Source organism: Puma concolor, chromosome C1 (genome assembly GCF_028749965.1).
Source record: "Puma concolor isolate L17-30 chromosome C1, mPumCon1.1.hap2, whole genome shotgun sequence".
Classification (NCBI taxonomy): Eukaryota; Metazoa; Chordata; class Mammalia; order Carnivora; family Felidae; genus Puma; species Puma concolor.
The window spans coordinates 8,200,561-8,211,933 of record NC_141674.1 but is presented as its reverse complement, the minus strand read 5'-3'; the positions used below and the strand labels follow the sequence as shown (position 1 = coordinate 8,211,933).

Genomic DNA, 11,373 nt, shown 5'->3' with positions numbered 1-11,373 from the left:
GAGCTCAGAAACGGACCCAGCCCCCTATATAGAATCCAACAACACAGGGATGGCAGGGCCTGCACTTTTCCTTGTTCTGGACACTAATCGCCTATTAATTTGCCTCGGATCACATTAACCTTGACGGAAGTCAGAACTCATTACTGACTCAAACTGACCTTCGGGCCAGGTAACAGGCTCCGATTTTGGTGTGTTGGTTTGAACACAGGACCAACGGAAAAATTAATAACATGTGATGTACTTCATTGCCCCACTCCAGAAGAAGCCAGCATGGAGTCCCCAGGTTGGGATTTTGGGCAAAGGTCCTGCAACGGCTGGAGACGCAGGAAGTGCTTTGAACAGGGGAGGTGGACTTATTAGATTGTGGTGCGAACAGGTGCTTCCCGCCCAGCCAACACCCCTGGCCTCCTGCTCCCCCCACCCGAGACCCAGGAGTCCTGGGTGATCCCAGAGGGATGGGAGTGGGCCCAACAGGTGACTGAGGTTGAATTTCCAGCCACCCCTCTGGGAAGCAGAATAAATCTGACTCACAGAAATAAAGGCACGGGATATTGTATCCCAGGGTCGTTGATAAAATTCACACTCACCACATCTACTGCTGCCGCGCCACAGATCTCCCCCTTCTGACATCACACGAGTTGATTTGGGGACCCAAGTAGACTTATTCATGCGAATTTTCTCCTTTGACCCATCAAAGCAGCCTTTCGATTTATGAGAATCCTAATGGTCAGCCATTTTCTAAGCTCTTCCTCCAAGGTTTAAAAAAGCCTGCGATTTAGGCTAATTCCAGTCATTGACAGGTGTTGGATCCGGCCGGCTGGAGGGTGGAGGGCAGAGGGCAGGCTCACATGGGCTTGCCCCTTGACAGGACGCCCTCATCAGCCAGCTCTCTCCCTGCAGTGTGTTCCGTCTCCCACAAATTCCTCTGACTAGACTGGTATCCGGTCTGCATATCTCTGCTCTGTTCCTAGGGACACATTGTCAAATGCCAGCTGAAACCCAAATGTCCTCTATCAACTACATGTTCTCCATCCATCAGCGCAGCGACCCTACCAAGGAAACAGAAAACGAATGCAGGACAGGACAGAGGAAGTGAGGATGACCTGGCCCGGCTGGTTCTAAGCGGTCCCTCCCGTCTTTCCTAAAGGCCCCTCAAATCTGGCCAAACCCCTATCCAGATTCGTCGGCGGAGGCCAGGCGCCGCACCCGCACCCCCGCCGAATGGCCCGGTGTTCCTGCGCTGTCCTCCTGAGATTCATGAATCAGTTCACAGCAAGACAGGAAGTAGGAGAAAAGCAGAGACAACTGATAAGACATTGTTTTTATTAACAAGTCTAAAGAAAACCTTCATTGAATCAGGGGGTGTAATACAAATTATGGTGACCTGTATATAAAACCTGGCACCAAATCCGGCCTTTTAGAAACATTTATATAAAAAAATACGCGTTAAAATCTGTACCATGATGCAGTGCAGAGGCCGGATGTCACCTCCCGACACATGTGCTTGCAAAGGTGGGTCTGGTCTGGGGATACAGGGAGCTCTGGTCCTGCGGCCACCGGAGTGAGCCCTGTGTGAGAATGGCCTGCTCTGAAGAGATGCCACGAGAGCCTATCTTTGAAGGCAGGACCCCTATGAGCACCAAAATGCCACAGGCCTGGCGTCAAAACGAGAGTGGTGCTGGGAAGAATGGCAGGAGAGGAGGGCCATCCTTCCTTCTCTTGTCACTGGGCTCTAACCACCATTCGAGGATTCCGGAGCTCTGCAGTCAAACCACCTTTAATTTTGGAGGAACGTTTGCAATTTCCAAGTATGTTTTTTCCCAAGTAGACTGACCAATCTTAAGGAACCAACTCATAATCAGCCTGACTTTAAGGGTGAAGAGCTAATTCTTGTCATTTTTGGCAGGCCGGGCCCCTGAATCACCTATCTGAAAGGCTGCTGTAATCACAACGGAAAAGCATGATGATGACGGTCTCAATCTATTTCAGTCTTGGACCAAATGCAACTGGGCAACTGTAGCCCAGAAATTACACTTTGCTGGCAATGAAGTGAAAAGCAGCACTGGAATTCCCCCATCCTGGGCACAAATGATCTCTGCACAAGGCCACTGAAGCCTTTGGGAGCAGCGGGGTCAATGCTGCTCATCTGTCTTCAAAGACGAAGACACGGTTCCTTCTCCGGCAGGGCCTTTCTTCCGGCTGAACAGGGTCAGGACTGTGTCTGTCAGCTTATTCGTTCAGGGAAGAGCTGATTTCCCTGGGGCTCTGTGGAAAGTGACAACTGTCCTCAACTCAGCTGCTAAGCTGCTACCCAAACAGTCAGGCTGCACGGACAGGAGACGCACAAATGGGAACTGGACAGAAATGGGGGGTGGGCACAGGGGAGCATCGGGAAAGGCAATAGGTGGGGGAAGAGGCGACCTTGTGGGCTTTAAGGAGTCCGCCAGGACGGTGCCTCTACAATTTCAGGGCTCCTAATAGCTACTGAAAGGGCTGGAGTCATTCCAGTAGATTCTATACAGGGAAAACAGCTGCCCCACCAAATTCTATCCAAAAGCAGAATGATTTTCTCAGCTGCCTCCAGGGTGGGTTTTTGTTTTTTGTTTTTTCCTTTCCCAGCCCTCAGCTTGACTATCTTGCTGCAGGACACTCAGCTGTGGCAATAAGTGAAAGGGGAGACGAAGGACAAACGCGCCTGACACACAACCCAGGCACAAAGCTGGGAGCCACGCTGGACTGCTAACGAGGGACTCTCTCTCAAGCAGTATTTTAGGACGCAAGGGCTCAGGGTAAGAGATGGATGCTCCTGGGTCCCGGGGCCCAGCACCGATCGCCAGCGCATCCTGCAAGACCAGCATACCGGGAGGAAGCTGGCTGCGTGTCAATGGAGCAAGGAGGAGCCCAGTTACAAGGGCTCTTCAGGACCTGAGGCCAACCTGGCTCCTTCAAAAAGTCTCAGGGCCTTTGAATCCACTTTAAAGTGACCCAACAGCACCCCCTAGTGGAAATTATAAATAAAACAAGGGCCATGCTTCCAGTTCACCTTCTGATACGAGTGGTTCCAAGAGTCATCGTCAAACGGAATAATACAAAAACAAACCTTATCTTTAAAAGCATAATAATTAGAAAAAAGGTGGGAGTTCAGAAGCCATCCTTAGGCCCCTCACTGCCAAATCAGCCTCCCTCCTGTGATTCTCTGCCTTCGACAAACACACTCTAAGATGAGGGGGCACGGACGGGGGTGGGGAGGGCTCCCGGGACCCTCAGAGTTTGGGCAGACTGCCCGCTGGGGCCAGGACGATGCCAAAGACGTAGAAGAGCCCCAGCAGGAGGTTGAGTTTGGCAGTCCTCTGGGGCAGTTTGTTGAAAGCCTGGCTCCGGAACTGTCTCTCCAGGGAGAAGGCCATGGGAATGGTGAGCAGGGGCAGGGCCAGGCTGATGCTGCAGCGTGTGGCCAGGATGCTGAAGATCAGGTAGGGCAGGAAGAGCAGCGTGTTGTAGAGCATGTAGGAGAAGGTGGGGCCGATGAGGATGGCGAGCGTCACGATGCCGGCCTCCCTGTCGGATTCCATGTCCCTGGTGTTGTTGGAGTGGAGAATGGCCTCGGTGCTGAGGGCGAGGGGGATGGCGTAGACCAGGGGGAAGACCGCCAGGGACCCCACCTGGACGGCGTAGGCGAACATCACGGCCAGCGGGCCGAAAGTGATGAGGATGACGAGGTCTCCCAGGGCCACGTACTTGAATCCGATTCCTACGGCCAGAAGACCCAGAGAGGAGGTGTGAGATCCAGGGCTGGAAACGGATGGCCGGGAGCAGGGGGTTCTCAGAGACCACAGGCAGTCGGCAAGCTCCCTGCTCTCCGGAGCACACCTGAGGTTGTCTCCAGTGACACAGAGGGGCAGGGAACACTCCTCTCTTAGCACCCAGTTGGGCTTCGGGTCGTCCCCACGCTCTCCTTCCTACTGTCCCCCAGCAAAGTCCTACAACAAACAGCAGTGGGCTCCCACCACACGCGATTCAACGGGGGAGCCCATGGAGGATCTAAATGGTCTCACGGGCCACTTTGGTTTCTCTCTCCCTTCGCCGGCCTGTGCGAGACATCGCTTCCGTCGGTCAGTGCCTCACAGAAGGCCCATCCCAGTCTCTTACTTTTCTCCCTCCTTCTTCCACAGCCTCTAGTTTAGAAAACCCGCAGCGAATCTCAGTGAAATCTGATGGTGCCCAAACTCCACATAAAGAAACCTTCGTCCACATAACGAGTAAAACGGCTAAGACGAGGCTCCCATGCTGCTTCCCTTCTCTGGTTCCCGTGAAGTCCAAACTAACTCCCCCCAGCTCCTCTTCCCCCACGAAGTTCAAACTAAATCCTCCCCCTGCCCCGTGAACTCCTCCTGGACTGCCAACCTGCTTCAAATCCTGTCTAAACCACTTCGTCAGAACCTGCCCAGTTTTCTCCAGCGATGCCACACTCCATCTGGCCTCACTCCCATCTCCAAAGAGGAGTCATGGTCATCCTATGCCTGGAACATGGTGACAGCCATGCTTATGACCCCACCCCCCCCCCAGATCTAATCTTCACGGGCAGCCAGAGGGGTCCTTCCAAAATACTGACCTGAGGCACCTGGGTGGCTCAGTTGGTTAAGCATCTGACCCTTGATTTCAGCTCAGATCATAAATTCACAGTTCATGAGGTCAAACTCTGAGCTATCAGGGCAGAGCCTGCTTGGGATTCTCTCCCTCTCTCTCTCTCTCTCCCCCCCGCTCTGCCCCTCCCTTGCTTGCTCTCTCTCAAAATAAATAAATAAACATTTTAAAAAATACATAATCTGACCATGCCCTTCCTCCAACATACACCTCAAAACCCTTATCATAAGCTGTCCTCGGGATCCTTCACCGGCACACCTCTGGCCCCGCCTCCCTCCTCCCCACCTCACCTTAAGCTCCCCTCCTCCTCCACTCATACTTCTGTCGGTTCCCCAAGGCCTTCAGGCACGCCACCCCGCCTTTGCCTGGCAGACTCCTACTCACCCTTCAAGACCTTAAAGACCATTCCTCAAGACAGCCCCTCCTCACCCGCTAGGCCACAGCCGGTCCCCCTGCAATATGCTCCCAGGGCACCCCAGATTTCCCCCTTCATAAAGTTCATCGTGGTTCTAATTACTCAGTCTGCATCCTCCCCTCAAACCAGAAGTTCCATGAGGGCAGGGCCTGGTGTCTGGCTTGTTCACAGCTCGCTCCCCAACGTGGGCACAAAGGCTGAACACAGAGCTACAGTAACAAGCACCTGGAGCTGGGGCTGAGGTTAAGGAAAATGACCCACTCAGAGGGAGGCAGCATGGAGTGGGTGGGGTATGGTACACACACACACACACACACACACACACACACACACACACACAGAAGCTTGGGAAACCTCCCGATCTAACCAAGCTTCCAACGCGTGGCCTCAGGATCAGGAGACAAAGAAAAGTACTGGGTCATCAACCGCATTTTAACCAGCCGAAAACGATAAGGGACGGTGGTCTGCAGATGACCTAAGGCCAGGGCAGCCAAAGAATGGGTTCAGCCCAAGATCACCTTCACACTGGTAGCTGGGCTTCTTTGCAGCTGTTTCTCTTCCAGCTTTCTTGAAAGAAAACTGGCCTAGAACACAGCGAAAGCGTAAGGTCTACGACGTGTAGACTTCCTACGTTCATATATTGCAAGATGACTGCCACCACAGTATTAGCTAACGCCTCCATTTAGTCGGGGTGCTTTGGTGCTAAATGACCACCCTTGGTTCTTTAGACTGAAGCGTCCCCAGGGAAGTGTTGTCATAGCCGTGGCCCCCGGTACCCGCCAACATGCAGCAAACGAATTCCGCACTCCCCAAGCAGTGTTGTGGGAAGTCCTCTGAGGACATGCCCTCCGGGAGGAGGTTCTCTCAAGCAGAGCACTGGCTCCTGTACTAAGTTAGCCAATCAATGTCTCCTGCAGAATCCCACACGTTGAGGGAACAACCTCTGCCCAAGGAAGATGCCAGGCAGGAAGGCTCCCAGCAGGGACCCGGCATGCTTCTCCACCAGCTGCCCACTCGTCTTTTGCTTACATGCCCAGCTCTCCAGGTAGATGTCAGGGCTGTAGCTACGGAAGAAAACACAACAGCTCTACAGCCTTGACAGCTGGCTAGATTACCCAAGAACATCCCCTTCGATCACCGGGCAAAAGTGATGTGAGCAACATGAAATGAAACCTAGGCCTGCAAAGATAGGCCCCCACCTTGAACAGGTCCCACACAAAAACCAACCACAAACCCACTCGAGAGCTGAGACAGGTCTGGTAGCCTTCTTGAGGTTATCTGACACAAGAAAACGATAGAGCCCTTGGGGAGAAAGCTGCTTCCTAAGAGTTGGACGGACGTATGGCCCAGGGCTCACGCGCTCCACCTGCTTCAGAATGCGGCCCACCTCGGAACTTCCCACCACCATTTTCCAAACGAGCCAACACAGTGAAAGACTGGATAAGTTCTCCACACAGCGGCCAGAATGAATTTGTTAGAACATAAATCAAAATGTTGGCAAGGACGTGGAGTAAATGGAACTCTTAAACATTGCCAGTGGGAATGTAAGTAATAGTACAACCACTTTAGAAAACGCTTTGGCAGGGCGTCTGGGTGGCTCAGTCGGTTAAGTGTCCCGACTCTAGATCTCATGAGGCTCAGGTCTTCATCTCGGGGTGGGGTTGGGGGTGGGTGGTCATGAGTTCAAGCCCCACGTCGGGCTCCCCAGCGGGCATAAAGCCTACTTAAAAAAAAAAAAGAAAAGAAAATGCTTTGGCAGCTTCCCATAAAGTTCAACATTCATCTACCCTATGACCCCAGCATTCCATTCCTAGGCATTCATCCAAGGAAAATGAAAACAAATATTCACAGGAAGGCTTAAACATGAATGCTCAGGCATAAAAGCCAAAGTAGGGACACAATCCAAATGTCTCTGAACAGGAGAAAGGATAAACAAATTGTGGTATGTCCACACAATGGATAGATACTACTCAGCACTTAAAAAGGAACTACTCAAGACCACCACGCTGAGCAAAGACACCAGGCACAAGGATTCATACTGAGTGATTCCACTTATACAAGGTTCCAGACCAGGCAAAACAATCTATGTGAAAGAAATCAAATAGTGGTGGCCTCTGGATAGGGTTGGGGAGAGTGGAAATTGACGGAGAAGTAAGTTTTTGAGTCACGGAAATGTTCTGTATCATGACAGGGTGTGGGTTATACAACTGCCTGCATTTGTCGAAATTCATCAAACAGTAACACTTGAGATCTATGCATTTCACGGTAAGCAAATTATATCAATAAACGTCAATGGTTTAAAAAAAAAACCCATAAATCATATCATTACATAATATGCTCAATACTTTTCAGTGTCTCCCCATTTGTTCATTCAATGGATATTAAGTACTGAGCATATGCCAGGCAGTGTTCTGGGCGCCACGCGTTCAGAAAGAACAGAGATCCAAATCCCTAATCCCAGGGAGCTTACAGTTTTAAGGGGAAGACAATTAACAAAGTCTGGTAGGTTAGAAGTAGTATGAACTGTGGGGCGTCTAGGTGGCTCAGTCGGTTGAGCGTCTGACTCTTGATTTCAGCTCAGGTCACGATCCCAGGGTCGTGGGATCGAGCCCTACTCTGGGCTCTGCACTGAGCGTGGAGCCTGCTTAAGATTCTCTCCCTCTCTCTCTCTCTCTGTCCCCTCCCCTGCTCATGCTCTCTAAAATAAAAAAATAAATAAAAATTTTTTAAAAGGAGTAGTATGTGCTGTGAAGGAAAATAGAAAATAGGAAAGGTACTTTGGGGGAAAACACAGGGTGTGTGTGTGTGTGTGTGTGTGTGTGTGTGTGTGTGTGTGCAGGCCCTTTTATTTTACTTTACTGTATTTTATTTTTACCTGCTGCAAAAACTTTGTATTGTAATTTTAAACAGGGTAGAAAGTAAAGCCTCACAAAACAGCAGACATGTGAGCAAATGGGTGGAGGAGGTCAGAAAGCGATTCCAGCAGACAGAAGGAGTAAGGGGGTTCCAAGCCAAGGAAAAGCATCTACAAAGGTATAGCATGTCCTGCCTGTACCAGAAAGAGCCAAGAGGACAGTGTGGCTGGAGCATGACGAGCAGGAAGAAAGAAGGGGGCAGGTCAGAGAGCTGGAGGGAGGGGAGAGGGCGAACAGATAATGCACTGTCCTGGGGGTCACTGTGAGGACCCCGGCCTTTCCTCTGAACAAGATGGGAGCCATTAGAAAATTCTGAGCAGAGGACTGATGTAGCTGCCTTATGTTTTCACAGGACTACTCCAGCTCTGATTTGGGAGCACCCTGAAAGGCATATTGATAAGAACCTGCTGCCATTTTTGAGGAGATGACAGCGGTGGCCGGAGGTGGTGGGAGGCAGCCAGATCCCAAATGCATTTTGAAAGTGGAGTCAACAGGATTTGCTGATGGACTGGATGGGAGAAGGAAGGGCCAAGGATGATGCCCATGACTTTTAGCCTGAAGAACTGGAAGGAAGAAGCTGCCACGGAATGAGATGCGGAGAGGTGGGGAGGAGGACAGGATTCTTAGGGGCGATCAGGGCTTTGGTTTCAGACACAACGGGCTTGAGATGCCTGTGAGATCTTGGGGAGAGGCTACTGAGGGAGAAGTTAGGCGAGTCTGGGGTTGAGTGGAGAAATCGGGAACAGAGGAACACCTTTGAGAGTCACCAGGTTAACAGATGGCAAATGAAGCCATGAGACTGGCTAAAAGCAGCCGGAGAGTGGATGGAGTTAGAGGAAAGGGGTCCAAGGACTGAAGCTGGAGGCTGGGAGTAAGCAACAACTAACTAGCAGGGGAGCCAGAGGCCCTGTGAGGCCAGAATGATCCAGCCCTGAGTGGCCTCCCCAACAGTACCTCGCTCTCCCTCTCAATCACACTGGCCTTTCATGGATCCTAAAGCATGCTGAGCTCTCCCTGACCCCAGGGCATTAGCACGCACTACTCCTCCAGCCCCGAAGGACTCGCTCCCAAATCAGACCCAGTTACTCTGCCCTGTAGCTTGCTCCTTATCCTTCAAGGGCCTCTTCACCACCGCCCCATGCACATTCTACCACAGCACCCTACTGATTTCCTTCACAGTGCTGTTCACAGCTGGCTGCTCTGTCATACTCTCCCCCACCCCTTCCTTCTTCTCTCCCCCTCTTCACATCAGAGTGCCCCAGGTCGCAGTCCTGGTCTCCATGGTCTCTATCACCACTCTTTCCTCTGGTGATCTCATGCAGTCACACAACTTTATCTCTGTGCCAGAGACTCCCAAATATCTGCATCTGCAGTTTAGGCTTCTCCTTGGAACTCAGGTGCTTATATCCGGCCAGCCATCTGACATCTCCACTTGGAGATCTAATACATTAAGATGTCCCAAGCCAGTCTCCCAGTTTTCTCCCCCCCCCCCAAACCTGTCTTCACCCTTCTCTAGCTCCCTTGACATCAAGTCCATCATTTCAAGTGCTCAGGCGCAAACCTCTGAGTTATGTTGAATTCCCCTGTCTCTCTCCTGCCTTGTATCTCATCCATCAGCAAACCCTGTTCACCTTCCAAATATATCCAAATATATTCAGAATCTGACTACGTCCTCCCTTCTCCACTACCACCCTGATCCAGGCCACCAAACCTCTCTTGCCTGGATTGCCGAACAGCCTCACCTTTTTGCCTCCGTCCTTGCCTACTCACCTTTACCCATTCTCAATACCGCACCCAGACTGATTCTTTTAAAACATGAAGGTCTCCATAATCTGTGCTTCTCTGCCTCCCCAAACATACTTCTCTCTGGTTTTACCTTTTTACTCACTCCCTCACTCAATACTGGACTCTTGGTGGTTCCTTAAACTTTTAAGCACACTCCTGCCTTAAGGCCTTTGGTAACTGCTATTCCAAGATCTGAAACATCCTTCCTCTAGATACATGCTTAGCCAACTTCCTTCTATCTGTGCTCACATTACCTTTTTGATGAGGCCTACCCTGATCAAACTACTTCAAACAGTCAGCTATGCCCTCCTTCCTTGCCCTCCTTATATTTTCCCCATAGCACTAATAATATTTTCATATACGATGACCAGGGTACCAACTCATCGGGGCTTACCTGGAACTTTCCCGATTTCAACACCAAAAGTCCAGCATCTTGGGAACCACCTCAAGTCCTGAGCAAACCAGGACGTTGGTCATCCTAAATATAATTTATTATTTTTATTTTCCAGGTCTCCTCAAGATCTATGAAATAACTTCCACAAGGGCAGGGATCTGCGACTCCTGGGTTCACACAGAACAGTGCTTGGCACATAATAGGTGCTCAATACGTAGGACTTGACCACCTGCCCATCACTACCTTAATCAGCCTGTTGCAAGGAGTTACACAGCAAACCAGTTGCCAGTAATTAGCTGTATAATTCTGAGTTCTTCAAATTTAATTCCTCTAAAATTTGAAACCGTGGCCTCCTAAGATACGACCATCGAAAGAAAACCAAATAGAAAAATTTACATACACGTGATTCTGTGATTCCTACCATCCATAAGCCAAGCTGGGATCTTCTCAAGTCACTACTGTTTTCAAAAAGTCCACATGACCTACACGTTACAGGTTTCACATAAATGGCCTAACTCAGAGAAGAACCTTTGGAACCTCTTCTCCAGCCCTGAAACTCCGATGCAAATCAGCAGTTTCCCGTACATGCAGCCAGGAAAACAGGCCAATTCTTACCTCCCGTGTAGAGAAAGGAGCCAGACAGGCCTCCAAAGTAGATGAGAGCCAAGTGCTCCAGTTTCAGAGGGGACAGGTAGTAGAGACAAGCGGCACAGACACAGCCCAGAGTGTAGAGGAAGACTCCAAACCGGACAACATCCTGGGGCTCCAAGATTCGGTCCACCAGGGTCCTGTCATCACTCTTTTTGTGGTCAATGCCCTTGGAAAAGTCATAGTAAGTGTTGACCAAATTGCCAGCCCCGTGCACGGCAAGGACGGCCACGGCACAACCCACCAGCAGCCTGGGATCCAGGACGCCCTGGGATCTGTAGGCCAGGGCACTGCCCAAGGCCACCGGGGTAAGTGAGGCACTGAAGCTCCAAGGCCGCAGGGCCAGCACGTAGGAGGCGCATTTCTGCCTCCAGGAGCGTTGGGGAAGCCTGTCCTGCTCCGGACAGTCGTTCCCCAGCAGGTCCCTGTCCCCGATCTTGGCCGTCTCTCCCGCCTGTATGTTAATCTCCCCCGGACCGTGAGAGGCCGCCATGGAAGCTGCGCGTGGCTGAAGTCAAAGTTAATAGTGAGCCACCCACGGCACAGCTACCGCTCAGCGGCGAAGAGGGGCG

The 11,373-nt window shown here is 51.2% G+C and overlaps 1 protein-coding gene across 1 annotated transcript; it reads right to left on the bottom strand.

The window, feature by feature from the left end:
• Positions 1-1,306: 1,306 nt before the first annotated feature.
• Positions 1,307-11,373, bottom strand: UBIAD1 (UbiA prenyltransferase domain containing 1). Its single transcript, XM_086715676.1, has 2 exons — positions 10,769-11,373; positions 1,307-3,751 (listed from the first exon to the last, which is right to left on the bottom strand). Exons 1-2 carry the CDS (start codon positions 11,292-11,294, stop codon positions 3,264-3,266), a joined length of 1,014 nt encoding a protein of 337 aa, XP_086571802.1. The 5' UTR covers positions 11,295-11,373; the 3' UTR covers positions 1,307-3,263.